Source organism: Penicillium rubens, assembly GCF_028828025.1.
Source record: "Penicillium rubens strain IBT 27055 chromosome Unknown utg000002l_segment0_segment0, whole genome shotgun sequence".
Lineage (NCBI taxonomy): Eukaryota > Fungi > Ascomycota > Eurotiomycetes > Eurotiales > Aspergillaceae > Penicillium > Penicillium rubens.
Window position 1 is genome coordinate 8777131 of NW_026890600.1, and position 17059 is coordinate 8794189.

The 17059-nt window shown below is 48.4% G+C and overlaps 5 protein-coding genes across 5 annotated transcripts; 3 read left to right on the forward strand and 2 right to left on the reverse strand.

Annotated features, from left to right (window-relative positions):
- Window positions 1-595: 595 nt before the first annotated feature.
- On the reverse strand, window positions 596-3305 carry N7525_005760 (uncharacterized protein; the record flags this gene model as incomplete). Its single annotated transcript, XM_002564451.1, has 4 exons — window positions 596-1661; window positions 1719-2481; window positions 2562-3060; window positions 3192-3305. The coding sequence occupies 4 exons, from the start codon at window positions 3303-3305 to the stop codon at window positions 596-598; spliced, it is 2442 nt and encodes an 813-aa protein (XP_002564497.1).
- Window positions 3306-4111: 806 nt separating this feature from the next.
- N7525_005761 (Zn(II)2Cys6 transcription factor) lies at window positions 4112-6091 on the forward strand (the record flags this gene model as incomplete). The annotated part of the gene is made up of 3 exons (XM_002564450.1): window positions 4112-4515; window positions 4571-5176; window positions 5227-6091. The coding sequence occupies 3 exons, from the start codon at window positions 4112-4114 to the stop codon at window positions 6089-6091; spliced, it is 1875 nt and encodes a 624-aa protein (XP_002564496.1).
- A 4006-nt stretch (window positions 6092-10097) lies between these two features.
- On the forward strand, window positions 10098-11109 carry N7525_005762 (uncharacterized protein; the record flags this gene model as incomplete). The annotated part of the gene is made up of 2 exons (XM_061213502.1): window positions 10098-10564; window positions 10647-11109. 2 exons carry the CDS (start codon window positions 10098-10100, stop codon window positions 11107-11109), a joined length of 930 nt encoding a protein of 309 aa, XP_061070523.1.
- A 2442-nt stretch (window positions 11110-13551) lies between these two features.
- N7525_005763 (uncharacterized protein) lies at window positions 13552-13967 on the forward strand (the record flags this gene model as incomplete). The annotated part of the gene is made up of 3 exons (XM_061213503.1): window positions 13552-13586; window positions 13674-13808; window positions 13868-13967. 3 exons carry the CDS (start codon window positions 13552-13554, stop codon window positions 13965-13967), a joined length of 270 nt encoding a protein of 89 aa, XP_061070524.1.
- Window positions 13968-14672: 705 nt separating this feature from the next.
- N7525_005764 (uncharacterized protein) lies at window positions 14673-16395 on the reverse strand (the record flags this gene model as incomplete). The annotated part of the gene is made up of 4 exons (XM_002564445.2): window positions 14673-14838; window positions 14894-15570; window positions 15623-16117; window positions 16168-16395. 4 exons carry the CDS (start codon window positions 16393-16395, stop codon window positions 14673-14675), a joined length of 1566 nt encoding a protein of 521 aa, XP_002564491.2.
- Window positions 16396-17059: the final 664 nt, after the last annotated feature.

The window sequence follows — 17059 nt, forward strand, 5'->3', positions numbered from 1 at the left end:
TCTTATTTATCTCTTTCATCTCAATACAATGCGACAATAGAAATGCGTCAATTGAAGACTGCAAACAATCATCCTCCTGGTGAGTGGCGAGAACAACAAGACCAAAACTTTATTAAAAGGGACTTTTAGATATATTTGCCGGGACTAAATTCCCCAATAATTGTAATTGTTAAAATATTCGTTACATTAATATATCTACAATATGTAAATCAGATTATGCGGCACTCTTGAGATGCTAGGGTGGCAGATCCCGGGTCTTACCTGCGTCCATTATTATCCCAACCCTCCAAGTCATGAAAGAAAAAGATGTTAAATGAGAATTGAAACAATGGAACATGGTATCTCTTACTATTGAAAGACTATTCGCCGAGAAAACAAAGTCAGGTGGTCTAAGATGCCTTTTTCGGCATGGGCGACCTCCAGCCTGGTTGGTAACAAGACCATTACAGAACGCATATTTCGTGGATGTCAGGAGATGAGCCAGTCCCAGACAGAATATGAGTGATATATACCAGGAATAAAGCACAACTCCCAAGTAAGCTCCTCAATACAAAATGATCTCCGCAGACGGAGTGAGACCAATTGCATCAGAATCTCAGGACTGATAGTAAGCATTATACTCATTAACCAGTTGGGCGGATACATCGGGTATATTGTGTTCGAGGGAAGCCAGAAGCTCGATTTGCTCTTGTTGGCTGAGGGTGCGTTCACGCCATGAGGGTACCGGGAATGGCTCATTAAAGTATTGAGAGTACTGGTCTCCAATGGTGGACCAGTTCATGGGATCGACGGTCGCATCGGTGTATGCCAAATGACCCGCGGTTGTTGAGGCAAGTGAGAAATTGGGGTCCCAGCCTTGCAGGCCGGGCACAACCGAAGGTATCGTGTTATAAGGGGTGTTTGGGTCGATTGATATATCAGGATAGAGCGTCGGTCCCACGTAGGTTTCTGACGTATAATGTGGTGCCACACTCTGGGCTGTAAGTGGTGGCTGCATGCCAAATGCAGAGGAAACCGATTGCATTGGGGGTTCTTTGGACGCTCCAGGGGCCACTGCAGGTGGGGTTGGTTCTTGAGTGAATGTAGGATCAGCCGATTGTCCTCTGGAGTAGGTACCGTTTGAGGCGGTATCGCCGATTGATAGGTTACCGCCACGGTGATTGTTAGAATGATATGAGGCAGGCGTACTGCCTGATGGGCTGGACATCGCTGGAGGGGTCATGCCCTGCGAGGAGGTTGGTGTTGGATGATTAGAAGGCGAGTGTACGACAAACGATTCTTCGGTCCTGTACGCTTTCAAGCACGCAGCAACAAGGCGCCTGTAAAGAAGGAAGGCAGATTGAACACCTGGCCAACGCTCGGCGGAAAATACAATCACTTCAAGGGCCATATCCAGGTGCCCTTGAACTTCCTCAATGGTATGCTCTTTTCGAATTTCGGGGTATGAGAGGGTCCAGAGCACAGTATTTAAAGCCATGAAGAGAGCTTGCACAAACACCCATGTGAGGTCGACAGATCCGGTGATCATCTGTTCCTTATGCATAGCGATATTGGAGATGGCCGCGTCGTAACAGATTTTGGCGGCATTGACTGTTGGCTCGGGGATTTGTGGTGAGGGACGATACATGAGAACAATGATGGTGTTCCGTCTCCCTTGGAACCTGCAGAAGTTATTGTCAGCAAAGCCGCACTTCGGAAAATGAGAATAATTGACGAACCATTTCACATTCAGCCCACTGCCATCGTCGTTCTTGGGAGTAGTGGCCATCCAATGGTCAATTTTGGCCAACATTTGAGAAAACCATGGGTCCTGGTCATCAACTGGGGTCTCTCGTCTGTTAGAGTAGAGCATTCTTCTGGGCTCCAATTGGAGTAGTCGCATTTTGAAAAAGTGAACCGCAATACACTTTGCTAGAACGGGCTTCGCTCCAGGGGTGATGCCTTCGGCAGTGATGTACCGGTCATCCACTAGTTCAAAGAATTTCACATTGATATGGTCGTGGCTGACGCAGTAGCTGCTGCATCGACCCAGACTATGGGAAAGACCGAACTCCATTGACGAGACGATCCAAAATAACCTTCTCCGCATGTCGATCTCCAACGGATTCAGTGGTTTCCCACATGGTGATTTGGTGACAGTGGCTTCTTCGGTCAATCCCAAATCTTGACAAAGTTTGGCAGCCGTCCCCACGACCCAGTACGCAGCTGTGCGAGTGGGCGTTACCATTGAATATGAGGCAATGAGCACAAGGCATTGTAGAGCCCCCAAGTCCAATCGTTTCAGCGTAGGTTCCAGGTAGGGCAAGGCCGCAAGATAATAGCTATCAGCGAGACCAGCATATTCTGTACTCATCTTCTGCATGCTGATGGCGATGACCATCCGCAGTTGGAAATTTTTGCAGGGATCTGTTGAGCCATTGAACACCTCCTCAACTTCTTGCCGAAATGTGGGCTCGTGCAGGGTAGGAAGTAGCGCTTGTGCTATACAACGAATCAGTCACACTAGCTACAAGAAGTAAAAAGAAAAAGAAAAAGGTCCGAATAAAAAGTGATCGCAGTACCTTTGGCCACGAAAAGATCAATCAATTTATAGGTCAGGGCCTTTGGAGGTAGGTTGGGTTGCGGGATCGAGCTTATCATGGGATAGACTTTGGATGTCGGTTTCGAGTCTTCTTCGGCGAACGCATCTTTGATCTCTTGTGCGGTGAATTCGGGGACAACATCCTTGATACTTTTGGAGTCGGTATTTTGCTTGGCCATCTCCATGACCAAACGAGTCATGGCGATGCCACTCGAGGCACCGAGATATCGCGGCTCATCATTCTCCTTAAACCGGATGCGCCCGGCGCCCCGCACCATCAACTCGGCATCGGCAGCATGTTGTATCTCGTTCTCAGCTTCGGCAAGCTCTCTTTCTAACGCTCGGGCTCTCTCTCTGAGCGATACGATATAGGTTCGAGGTACAGTTTTGTCTCGGCCCGAGTCATAATACACGCACTTGGCATTGCTTCGTTCGCAGGGCGCACATCGTGGAATGCCGGGGTCACATCTGGACTTTCGCTACACGGGAGGTGGGTCAGTTTTGAAACAGTACTGCGAAACAAGGAAAAAGAAGCTCATGACGCTAAGGGACAGAGGGGCGAAAAACCCGAGATCGCGGGGAGGAGGCGGAGAGGGGCGTCGCGTCATACCTGTCTACACCTTGTGCAGGCTGTTAATGTGTGAGCAATGCGACCATCCGGTGGCTCTAGGGAGTGTAATTCCGGCGATTTCAACCCTGTTGAGGAGTCGGGACTCGGGGTCATGGTGGGCCACAAAGGGTATCTAGGAATATGATAAAAGGAAAAGAAAGGTCCAATCACATGGGGATTTATACCCGATGTACCTTTCGAAGATCAAAATTGCGAACAGTCGACATGGTGCTCCCAGGGCCTAAGGGGATATGAAATGAGGAAGAAGTGTCTGGAATGGGAATGGGGCCATAATGTGATTTCCAAGAGAGGGGGCCTCGGTCCAGATCTGGAGAAAAGGTTGGGCGTGGGACAAGGTGAGGGTGGATATGTGGAGGCACAAGGCAGCTGAAATGAGAGACCTTGGTCTTAAATGAATAATATACATAGAAATGGTTGAAAACTGTCTAGTAGTATATAATATTGGTCTAATAGTGTTTTGTTAGCTATTTAATAGTGATATCCTAAGTTTTAATAGGCATCTTAATAGAGACATCGACATCACAACAATTTAGAGACGGGGAGATTCTCGCCAAAAGTCCGTGCGGTTCCACCGATCTCCCTTTCCCCCCTCCAATTCACTGTCCTATAATAATCTCCAGGGGCTGTTTCGTGTTTAAAAAAAGACCACTGGACTTCGGTGGAGTTGCTCCTTCTTTTTCAACGTCTACAAGGCTTATTTCTTTACATTAGTCGCTAATCCTTTCCCTCCCTGGGACTCATGCACGTCCATTTGCTTTTGTTAAAACATATTTATTTCACATCACGTGAGTGCTTTTTACCGTTTTGGTCTTCGAAGTGGAGATGCAGGGGGAAGAAAGAGTGGGGGGTCACATATCCTCGAATTTACTGACCGTATATGATCAGTATAATGAGCAGATATGTCCGTCACAGCCACGACCTTCTTGGATAATCCCCTGCTCAAGGTGAGTCGGCCAGTCGCTGCCTGCTCGAGATGTCGGACTGCGAAGATCAAATGCGACGGCAAGCTCCCCGCATGTTCGGCTTGCGAAAGGGTCGGCAAGGCGACCACTTGCTCCGGGGCAAGCGATGAATTCGCCAAGGGAAAAGAAAGGAGTTATGTCGCGTCACTGGAAGGATATTGTGAGAAGCTGGAGAAGAAGATCAGTCAGATGCGTGCCCGATCAACCTCACTGTCTGCTGAGGGTGATGGCATCCCTCGGGAGATGTCGATCACCTCCGTCTCGTCTGAAAGTGCATTGGGTCCTGCCCACCGTAGAGAGGTTTCGGACATTGATGATTTAGTGGGCGATTTTGGTTTCTTGTTAGTATGACTAAATTGCTTTTTTTTTCCCTTGGCCCCGCTAACATCTCAAAAGGTCCGTCAATGCGACATCGCGAGACTTTCACGGCATCACCTCGAATACCTCCTTCGCCAACCTTCTCCTCTCAGTCGCTCTAGCCGATTCTTCCCCACCATCCTCTCCTTATTCACTACCCGCGCGGCACGAAGCGACCCCGTTGCTCCAACACTATTTCGATAATGTTTTTGTCCAGCTGCCTTTCTTTGTCGAAACGAGCTTCTGGACCTCGGTAGATGCCGTATATCAGTCAGGTGGCCGCTTCGCCAAACCGTTCGACCATTGGATGCTGCGCATGGTTCTTGCTATTGCTTCGGCGTCAGTATCATACCATTACAATGATAGAAGTCATCAGAGGGCATGGGCTCTCGTGTCAGATGCTTTGACATACGCCGAGGAAGTTCTCCGACCCGGGTCAATCTCGGGAATACAAGCAATTCTACTGCTTGCTCAATATTCCTTGGTTGACCCGATACGCTTCCGCAGCTGGTATTTGGTTGGAATGGCTGTCAAGGTTGCGATCGATCTGGGCTTGCATCAAGACCCCCCTGCTGAAGTTTCGACTAATCCTGACCGACTTGATATTCGCCGGCGTGTGTTTCATTGCATCTATTGTCTAGATAGGTTGGTTTTTGTTCTGTTCCTCAATTGCCGCCCTGCTAATCTTGTTACAGAGGATTGAGTCCCGCTATGCAGAGAACGTACTCATTCTCCGATGGATCTGTGAATGTCGCATTGCCATCAATTGCCGCACCAGGCGCACCCATAGAGCAAAGTCACATTTTCCTACGCAGTCCGGCACCTGCCTTGCATATCGTTAAAATCCGTCAGATTCTGTCCGCGGGCTACCAAGAAATGCATTACAGTGGACGTGACCCATCCCCGCAACCCCTGGTCCTCGTCTGGACTCTGTGCTGGCGTGCCCGGGAGTGGTTCCATCAATGTCCCAATAATGCTCCCCACCACTTTTCACTTCTATATCGACTGGAATTATTATACACCATTATCATCCTGTTATCCCCTTCGCACCGATATCCAACACTCCATGACTACAACAAAGCTCTCCTATTCGACCGGTGCATGGACTACATCAGCCAAATTCACCAGGTCCTAGGAAACCCCAGCGCCCTCCCCTTCCTCACATACCTGGACATGCAGCGCGTGCACCAAGTGGGCCGATTATTTGTCGATGTCCTATCCGACAATTACGACAAACTCATTAGCGCCGCTGTACCGGCACCTCCTTCTGTCCCCGCTGGGACTCCGGAGCCACCAGTTCTGGGCGCCGAGGACTTGTTCAATTGCCACGCACGTGCCATCCGCTGTCTGTCCTATATTCGCGATTTGCTCAAATATTGTGATAGGAAGTGGGACATGCATGGGCATCTAGAGCAATTCGAGGTTGAGTCTGCCTCCATAGAGAAAACTCTGATGGATGGCTCGATGGGCTATATGTCGAATCAGATGTATTCTCAAGACCCGTTGTCAGGGATGCCGCTGGCCGGCGATGCATACTCGGGGTACCATATCGGGCTGTGAAGTCATTTTTGTAATATCTGTATGAATTTGGAAAAGAAATGAGCGTGATTCCCCTTTTGTGAAATACCCCTCCACATGCTGTGCATAATGAATAATATATACTGCGAATTAATCCATCGAATGGAGGGTGCGTACTACTCGCACTTGGCTGGATATTTCTTCGAGCTGTAGCACGGTGTACAGTTGTACAACGTCTACGTGCATACTTGCAAGGATAACACATACCAACATTCGATCTCCGATCCAAATCAAAACTTCACCGCTATTAGTGTGCTTCAGTGACAAATCGCAGTTTTAACGCTCGTTTCCAATGCGATCACGAGGCTACGGCGTGCCCAAGCGCATAATTCAGCCTGCATCGCGTTCGGGGAATCTTGAAAACCCATCTGCTGCACCCGATTGTTGACACGGCGATGGCAGCGCAAAGACGAAAATGCGTATGCATACAGTGGCTTTCGAACAATTTCGTCACCACATAGTTTTTGGGCTAATCTGACTCGATGTGAGATGATAAGGAATATGGCACCGGTGAGGCAGCAGAGCAAGTTCTACATTGGGTTATAGACTTTGCTCGCAATCTTCGATCAAGATCGATCATCCTCAAGTCATCCTCCACTTGTTCTTCCCGAAAAGATGTGCGGGATGATCTATGCAAAACATGGCATTCTTTTTGTCACGACGTCGTCGGAGCAAAACGTGCTGGTGCCTTCCCAGACAAATCAACGAACGCAGCTTGAGTCCTGAAAGACCCCGGAAATAGGGTATAAACAATAGCATCGCAAGTCACCATTTTCGTCACCCAATATCTCGACAACTAGGGCTGGGTTGCAATGATTTTCCATCATTAACTAATTTTGCACTATAGGAATGATGCCAGCCCTTTGAACTCTAACTAGGGGGACTATACAACATAAAATGATCATATGTCGATCGTTAAGTTAGCCGTTCGCCTGCAGTCAAAACTGGGCTTCACGGATTGCTCATCATGGCCCAGTCAACTCACAGCTCTTCCACCCGTGCCAAGTGCTCTTATCAAATATGCCCTAAGGAAATAGCACTATGAGCATATTCCAAGTTTGCGGCTCCTCGTGGGGCTCTTGAAGGGATCTATTGCATTTTATGGCAATATTTGCCTCTACCCCATTATCACGACTGTGGCAAAACACAACGTAGAGTACGGAGTACGGAGTACCCATACAGGAGAAATGAGACCCAATTTAACCTCCGTCTTTTGTTTGTTCCGGGAATACGATGTTACCGTGGCGAGCTGAGCCAATAACCCGAGATAGTCCCATACAGCTGGTCCACATTCTAGCATTATTTGCCATAGCCTGGTTGGATTAAGCATACTAGCAATCATTTTGAGGTTCCAAGACCTTTAGTTTTAGTCATTGTTGTGGAATAAATCAGTTCCACGAAGTATTTGCCAGAAATGAGATAAGATGACTTGATGCTGATGGTGATGCGGCAAAATATATCCAAGCCGTTTAAACGCCATATTACTAGTGAACAGAACAAAAACTTCTACAACATATAACATAAACCGGTTTATTGCGGAAGACACAACATAAAGACTGATTCATGTCTTGTGTGGAGTACGGAGGACCTTGGTTACCATCTTCTGCAAGCAAACCAAGGAAAGCGGCTGGCCATTTCAGCTACGAATGAGCTCCAAGGCTCTATTGTGGATTTAACCTAGAGCTGCTAGACCCAACCATTTATTTGCTTGTGGATGTGAGCTTGGTGCAGGCCTACCAGTCCCGCTCCGATGAACTACTCCTTGTAGACAGAGTGGATAGGCCCAGAATGTCCTCTGTTGAGGGTGGATAGATATACTCCGCACATACTCCGTAGTGGATGGCCATAAAACCAGATCGAGACCGGGTCGGTGAAGTTCGGGGCAGATCGACACCCAAATGTTTACAAACCAGCTATCGAACTTTCCATTACGAAACCATTTGCAGTATCAGCTATCCATGGATGTATATGAAACATGGTTTTTAATATCGCTTTGAATTTGAGGAAACTAGCATGCTGTCTCCGGACAATCGAACCTTGGGATAAATAGAAGGATGATATTTGAGCTATTGCATCATTTTCTCACAATTTGGCAGGTAACCTTGGAACCCCTATAGTTTGGAGGTATCCGATATTAAGACAGCAATAGGTCTAAAAACCAATGAATCACGACATGACATCGCCCTATGATGAGGAAATTTAAGATAGTGATAGTCCTCTTGGCTATAAGGGATTGCCGGTCTAGTCCGAGATAATATTAACAGGATATTGAACAGGATATTGTGAAGTCCATCCGGTGATCGACAGGGCCCACCGGATATACGAATAGAACCTTCGGTGCATCATGCAAGTGCCTGCTGTCAAAATCCTCCGGATTATTTCCGCGATCAGTGCTCTCACATGTTCTGGATATCTCCAGCGATCAAACTTATATGCTGAAGTAGGTCGAGTCATTGTCCCAACAATAGGCGGCTTCCCGCAAACCCCAGTAGGGAAATAAACAAAACGAAGAAAAAAAGTAAAATACCCTTTCGGGTCATGTAGGTGGCACCCAAGCTTTTGGCAACACGATCTTGGGTCCCACGTTCTGGTGGTGGCTGACTGATGTTGGACTTCGAAGGTAACCTTCCAAGGCTGGAAATATCCAGCCAAGTTAAATTTCACCATCGCGTTTGTTTTCAATTCCGATCAGCCAATGGAAATTCATCTTCATCATTTTATCGAGAACGTGGCCTGGGGACTTGGGGCGTTTACAACGGAAAGGGGGTCGAAGTTTATATGGCGTTGACACTGTCGGCCAATAAGGGACGTTGGTTAAATGGAGGAAGCGGTAGTTATGCCGGCTGATTGGCAATATAGTTCCGCGCTATTGGATTTAGAGCCAACTTACTACTATGGAGTAGCTCTTTCAGTCTAATTCCCTCTGCAGATCATTCTTTGTCTCTGGAGGTTCCCCACTCTAATTTCCATTAAAATGACGTCAGAGAGAAAAAGAAAACAGGGCAAATAATAATGGTGTTATGACATATATCCCCTATTTATTAAAGTGGACTGAATATCATTTTGTTTCTAAGGTTGACTGTCCGTACTCCGTACGGAGTACTCTGTAGATGTATTGGATATATTCCAAATTGAATATTGTATGTTTATCCAGCAGTAGCAGATCTCATTTCCTGCACCCCAAAAACAAATTGTATGGTTAATTCCCGGAGCTCCTCGGGGGAACCATAAGCCCTCGAGTATAAGCTCACGCTAGCCCAATCTAACCCTGGAAGGATGCATAACCTTGGGAACCCTGGATCCATGAGCCCTACCTACTCCGTAGTCTACCCAAGTAAACACGAGCATGCAGATCTTAATTTGGCTTATCCGGTACTCTCCCGGATTGACATTCCGATTTCAAGAATTCTACGATTTGAGTCGATGTACGGAGTAATGAGAGTTTAATAGGATTTAAGGATTCGATATGTGAAAATCCTATCTCTAGGGCTGAATTCAGGGAACTATACTGTTACCTATGTAGGTACGGATAAGCCTCAGCCACAAGGGTTCGACAATAATATGTCCCATATATTTGATCAAATTTTGATTGTTTCTGGCTTCCCATCCTGGTAATAGTCCCCATCTAGGCAGGACCCTATGCTGACCCCATCCTAGCCGATTCGGTCCATCTCGGCATAATTGGGATGCTAGTCCCACTTAATATCTCTCTTAGACTCCATTATATTGATCATATTGAAATCACGCCAACTATGGGGCGGCCTGACCCGCCAGTCGAGGATACTGCCCTTTTGACAAGCTGGAAAAATCCTGAACACGGGACAGGGGCAGGCAAGAAGGTCGTCCCTTCGGTCCGCAGTGTATAAATACAGTCTTTCTCTCCATTCTCATCAAGGTTTTCTTCTTCTCCCAAGCTTCTTACCACAGTCATTCTTTGAGCAAAACTGCAGTCACTCTTTTAAGTTTCTATATACCCATTAATTTCACAATGAAGGCCTCTTTCATCGCTGCCGTCGCCGCTCTGGCCGGCTCTGCTTTCGCTGCTCCCACCCCCGCTACCGGTGTTGATAGCCTCCTCAGCGGCCTTAAGGCTGGCGACATCACCAAGGATCTCAATGTTGGAGGCATCACCAAGGATCTCAAGATTGGTGACCTTACCAAGGAGCTCAAGCTTAACGAGCTCCCCGTTGTCTCTAAGCTCAGCGACGTGACCAAGGTCCTGAACCTTCCCGCCCCCGCCTCCCCCTCTGCCAGCGGCACCCCCGCTGTCCAGGACGGTCACCTCGTCCAGAACCTCGGACCCCAGCTCGACAACATCCTGACCGTTGCTGGCCCTGACGCCACTACCCTGCTCATTCAGCTCTCCCCTGAGGTTACCGCCCTCGTCTCCGGCCTTGGTCTCCCTGGCCTCGGCGTTCCCCCTCGGTTCTATTGTCGCCTCCGCCTCCGGCCTTGGTGGTCTCGTCACCGGCCTTGGCCCCGTCGTTGACGGTCTCGTCACTGTTGTCGGTGCTGACGTCGGTGCTCTCCTCATCAGCCTCTCCCCTGAGGTTACTGGCCTCGTTTCCGGCCTTGGTCTCCCCAACGTTGGTGTCCCCGTCGGCACCGTTGTTGCTACTCTCGGCAAGAACCTCAAGCGTGGCGAGCTCGTCCATGACGTTGCTCCTAAGGTTAAGAACACCCTCGAAGTCACCGGCGCGAACACCAAGAACCTTCTCGTCGAGCTCTCCCCCTCCGTCACCTCCCTCGTTGCCGGTCTCGGTCTCACTACCATCGCCGGCCCCGTTGGCTCCATTGTCCATGAGGCCTCTTCCGTCGGTGACCTTGTCAAGGACGTCTCCGGCCCCGTTGAGGACCTCCTCCACATCGTCGCCAAGGACGGCAAGCACCTCCTCATCAAGCTGTCTCCCTCCGTCGTTGGCCTTGTCACTGGCCTCGGTCTCCCCACCGTTGCCACCCCCGTCGGTGCCATCCTCACCACCGTCGCCCAGAACCTGTAAAATATTTACAGGTAGTTGTATGACTGGTTGAATAGGATTGCTTGCGTGGGTCCATCATCAAATCTCACCTTGCTTCCCGCTCGGCACATAAACACAACAATTTATTACATTCATGTACAAATTTCTTGATTATTCGATACAGAGCGGTTAAACATTCTTATAATGACTGATTCAAATTTGTGCATGCGGCTGAATTTAACCTAAGTAATTTAAAAGTTGGAACAACTTAATGAGTCGGAAGTGCGAGTAGCATCTGTCCATAGCTTCTACACTGTAATGAAGACAGTGACTGTACGACTCCCAGTCACGAGATGTGGTAACGGACATAGCTTCAGATTGCACCCGTCGTGATGTCCCCGTACGCCGGGATCGAATAGTCGCCGAAACAACTCTCATCATACTTCGCCTTTGCAATGTTTTCCTTCTGAACCTTGACGAACGTCTGCAGCTCACACCATCCGTCATCCCTCTCCCCGCACTCTGTAATACTGCGCCCGAGAGGAATGGTCCTCTGATTCATTAACAAATGCACATAGGTTGTTTCACCTCCCTCGGACTCATACGCGGAGGCCTGAGGATCCCCCGACACTGGAAGTGGGATGTCGAGATTGTTGACATGCACTGCATATAGGGTATGTATGTGTTTGTCTCTCTGTGTGCAGACCGAGCTCTTTGGCTCTTTGTATCTTAGTCATACAGCTGGTTTATATACCACCTGGGCAGCTCCTTCCATAGATTCATCATCACCTCTCTCACTTCCTCTCCATCTTTCTTTCACCTCCTTCGTAGCCTCAACAGGTTATGAGGCCCTTTTTCCTCTATCCCCTTCGCTAGTTTCATCAAGAACTAAGCTTTCATTGGAGAATAGCTATCTCTCACTTCTCGGAGAAGCTATATCTCACCTTTTCTTCATCGCCGCTGTGCGGAACCGGATTACAATCGCCGCTGAGCGAGAACCCGAGACACCGCTGAGTGTACCCGGATTACAATTCACCGACTGTGTGAACCCGTCACCGCTGTGTGAATTTGCCTTTGAGCACCAAAAACGGAGTCTCTTTTCCTAGAGAATTATCTCCATCGTGGTATACAGTATCTTTGAACTGTGTTCACATCATTTTATCTTGATCTTTATCACTTTGTGTCAGCTACAATGGCTGACCCCTCCTCTTCCTCTGCTGGCGCTGCGCGGCTTTCTTCCTTCTCTGCAGCTGCTGATGCAGCGCACCTTGACGATGACAGCAATGATTGGAAAGCGTTGCAAACCACTGTCGTCGCCAATCAATCGGTTGACCTACCTGAGTTAGGAAGCTTCAACCTCTACAAGCTCACTCCCCCTCTCAAAGAGCGAGCCGATCTCGGCAACTGGATTGACCAGGTTGAAAAGGTTCTTCAAGGTTACAATCTTCATCACCTGATCAACAAAAGCATACCTTGGCCAAGAATCCGAGACCCAAACGGCAAGAAATGGCATACACAGTCTCTCTGGCTCTCTAGCAGTATCCACCATACTGTTATGCAGGAAATCAATGCGCGCGGAAGTGGCTTAGGCTTAGGCTTAAGCACGGGATGGGTTATGACGATCATCGACGCTGACTTAGCCAAGTCATTGGATCTGCCTTTGCAGAAGTGTACCCCTGTTCCGGTAGCAGGCATCGGATCCCGGCACCTTTCCTCCGCGTTTGTGTCCTTCGATGTCTTTTTCCGTGGCTCGGAGAATGTGGCCTGCATCCGTGTCGAGGCCCATTTGGTCGACAATCTCAAGGCCAAGCTCCTGATCGGCATGGATCTCATGGGTCACGAAGGGTTCCGGCTGGATCTTGACGCTAAGAAGCTACGGATCTCCTCATGCATGAATATCGAGATCCCGATCGTTTTTCAAGCATAACTACATATCCTCAAAATGACTCTGTTAATTATTTTTTTACAGTTTTTGTTGAGGTTACGAAGTAGGTGAAGGATGGAGAAGATGAAGTGAGGTGATGAAGAGACAAAGCATCAAACAAAGACTTAAAGAGCCAAAGAGCTCAGTCTGCGCACAGAGAGACAAACACATACTTCATGTATGTCAACAGTTTTTGGTGTCCGTTTCTGAACTCTCTTTAAGCGTCTATTAAGTTGGGCTCTTTCTGACACGTTCTTTTGGTCCCAGTGCCAATCCACCCCCGGAGCAAGGATGACTCCGTCCTCCTGGAGCTCCTCAACGTCGCTAGTGAGAAGGGCCCATTGCTTGCCCTACAAGTGGGCGGCATTGCCATGTTATACCTGCTTATAAGGCAGGTAGGATTGTTATATCATCCAGGCTGATGCCTGGTGTCTCAGGTGTCAGGCCTCACTGTTTGCTAGCTATATTAGCTAGCTTCCATCTGCCAGAGAATCCATCTCTTCCTTCTTTTCTCCCTTTCCCCTTCTGGCTTTGCCAGATCACAAACACATACTGCATGTATGTCAACAGTTTTTGGTGTCCGTTTCCTCTGCCTGTAAGTTTGAACTCTCTTCAAGCGTCTGTTCAAGTTGGGCTCTTTCTGACACGTTCTTTTGGTCCCAGTGCCAATCCACCCCCGAAGCAAGGAGCTCCTCCATGTGGCCACTAAGAAGGGCCCGTTGCTTGCCCTTCAAGTGGGCGGCGTCGCCATGTTCTACCTGCTGATAAGGCAGGTGGCGTTGTTCCTTTCTTGGTGGGCCCAGTTCCACATTGAACGGTATGTCACTTGGCAGGATCTATGCTGACGACATACTAACCATTGATTCTTTGGTATAGCCGGGCCCGCACGTCAGGTAACAATAGGGCCGGCGATGCCAATGGCAATGCGGACGGCCAGGCGGCCAATGGCAATGGCACTGGGAACGGCAGTGGTTAATTGAAGTATAATTACGAAATGGGATGAGTGGGCGGGACTTTTTTTATACATTACAAACGGGATGGGTGGTTGGGACTTTTTTTTAATTATGATATCAATACGGCTGGGAGGGAGGGAGTGCTGGCCCTCATTGTATATAGCCAGCCGGCGGTCAATAATATAATACCAGTTGGCTTATGCGGCCCGAAGATATCTTTTTAGCGGTCTTTTCGGGTAGTATTTTCGGAAACATCTTTTTACATGGTTAGTTCCTCCCATACTACTGCTATCGTCAAACATAGATTATACATGTATGTTGTGAAAAAGGTGTAACCTTGGAAGTGCAATAACATGTGACCAAGCTCACTTCCCCGCGGGGCCCCGCGTTTTCTCCCGGCAATACCCACTGGCACCTGCATGTCCCCGTATTCCGGTTGTCTCGGCAAGCTTCAAGCTTTTCCCACATAACTCAACGGCTAAGAACTCGTCTATCTATTGGTTAGCATCTCGTTCCCGGAATCATGTTTCCTTCTACTTTGCCCAACAAACCAATTGGGACTATCCTTTATACGAGGGTTATATGGGACGGCCTTTGAAGGCAATAGAAAGCAGCCATGCGTCAAAGTCAATCTTCTGTCGATTGTGCTTCTTTTCAAAATCAGCTTCACATCACTGGGCAGTCCAATCCTTTTACATTTAATTAGGTATCTGCATCTCCGCTGTTCTTCACTTTTCAATTCCCCCTAGACCCAACGAATCGGTGTTCTTGTCGTGCCATCTATTGCCCTTCCAATGCAAAAGCATAGTCGGAATGAAGCTAGCACCTACAATCAAAGCAGTGACGACGCCAGAGCTATTAGCAATCCCGACACTCTCGAACATAGACGTGAACCTAGAATAACCATCAGCATTATAGCTTTTAAGAATCGACAACCAGGTTAACTTACCAGAAAGGACCAATGAATCCCCATGTCGAGCGTACGGAGTTGATAAACACCCCAACACTGCCCGCATCCTGGGGATACAAATCCACCGCATAGGTAGTGAGCACCGTGGTCACAACCTGATTGCCGAAAGCAGCAACGCCAGTCCCAACCACTGGCCTAACATCCAATTTCCCTGCGGTAGCTTGCTCAGTGCATACCAAGAAAACAACCATACCAGCGATAGTTAATAGAAAACCAATATAGCTTAGCCAGAGTCGGAACTCTGGTGCAGGCTTGCGGCCAATCCTCCGCGCGCGAGTATTCATCCACATATCTGACATGAACCCGCCTAACTGTTCACCCAATAGAGAACCGATAATCAAGCCGAGAAACAGCAACCCGAGTTGCTGGGCGTTGAGCTCGAACTTGCTTTGCAGCAGTTGGGGAACCTCGACCGAATTCAGGACTGAGGCGAAGAGGAAGACCATAGAGTAGGCAATCGCTGCAAGCATAACGGGGATGTTTGTGAATAGTGTGAGGGGGTGCCAGAACTCGGTCACCTTGAACGGGGTTGGATCGATCCGTCGAAGGGACAAGTACTGTGTCTTGAACGCAGATGACCGGGACTGCACGTCGGCACCGATATAACGGGTCTCGGGTCCGAAGAAAATGTAGAGGATGAACTCGACAGCATTGGTCTGGATATAGTATCAGTTATGTGGCTTTTAGCCTTCTTGGCTGGATACTCACAATGGCCAAGATCCAGTAGATCCAGCGGTATCCAACACGTTGAGTCACAAATCCAAAAATGAACGGACCAACTGGCACACCCAAAGTCACCATGAGAGTCCAGACACCCATGTAACGCGCTCTCTCATGTTTGAAGAATGTCTCAGTGACAACAACACTACCGATTGCCATAGCCGGCGAGATAAATAATGAAACCAAAGCTCGACATGCCGCCATGGAAGCGTAGTTTGTGCTCTTAGCACAGCCAATATTACAAGCACAGCTTAGTACCAGCGACAGGAGGAAAATTGGACGTCTTCCAAAACGGTGAGAGAGCGGTTTCCAGAATAATGGGGCACCTCCCAGAATTGCGATCTGTAGAGAGGTCAAGTAGCTGACTCGTTGGATAGAGACTCCTAAATCTTCCGCGATATCTTCATAGGCACAGATAATAGCTGCCGCGGTAAAGGTACCCATGCAAGCATGAAACGCAACGAGGCCCAAGTTGGTTGATTTCTGCCGTGCTATTAGCTTGGAATTCAGAAGACTGTGCCATTCCCACTGACCTTCCATGAGGGCCAGTTGTATGGATCCGCTGGATCCATACTAGGAATCGGGTCAAGATCCAGGGTGCCATGCCGTTCAAGCAAGTATGATTTGTGCGACTCTGAAAGAAGTGCAGCCGGTTCAGGGAAGATGTCACCGATCTCTTTCTCAGCGTAGTCCGAGCCGAATTTTGGGTGGGAAGCCCCAGGGGTGGCATGACCGGGTGAAGCCATAGTGCAGAATATCATACAGTATAACAGGGCACGTTGAAATCACTGGAGACAGCGGAGAATGTCAGATAAAGGGAATCCATTTTGACCCCGCAGCCTGGGGGATTCGTAATCCGTATTTCCGGGGTATGGGGCCGTTGTTGGGGGAGCTGGGGATAGGAGGGGACTGGTGAAGTCGACAATGGGTTTTCAGTGGGCCTCGTCTGTTGTCTGGTGGACTTTGTCGGTAGTTATATAGGGGCGTATTTGCCAGGAAATACAGGAATCGGGTGGTATTCGGGGGGTCTCCGTATTACGGGGGGTTGAGACATTTTACTATAGCGTATCGGATCCGATACCAGTTGCTAACAAAATACAATTATACAATAGACCGAGGTCTGTCGAGGATACACTAAGTGCCGAACTGCTAATGCGTCCTCCTTACTCCTCACATACTTTGGCCAAGCCGGCTAAGCATATCGCAGAAGCTTGGAAGGTGGCAAACCTGCCTAACCCAGAAATTGTAGAAATTGTAGAAATTATACTTGGAGTTTTAGGGATACAAGAATATCTTGGTTTGATAGATTTTCTAAATCCTTCAGTTAATAAAATAGTTACACATATACTAATTTTGTGAAATGCCCTGCTGGCGAAATATGGTATAGCACACTGACGGCTATACACTGCCGTAGCCCGGGAGTAA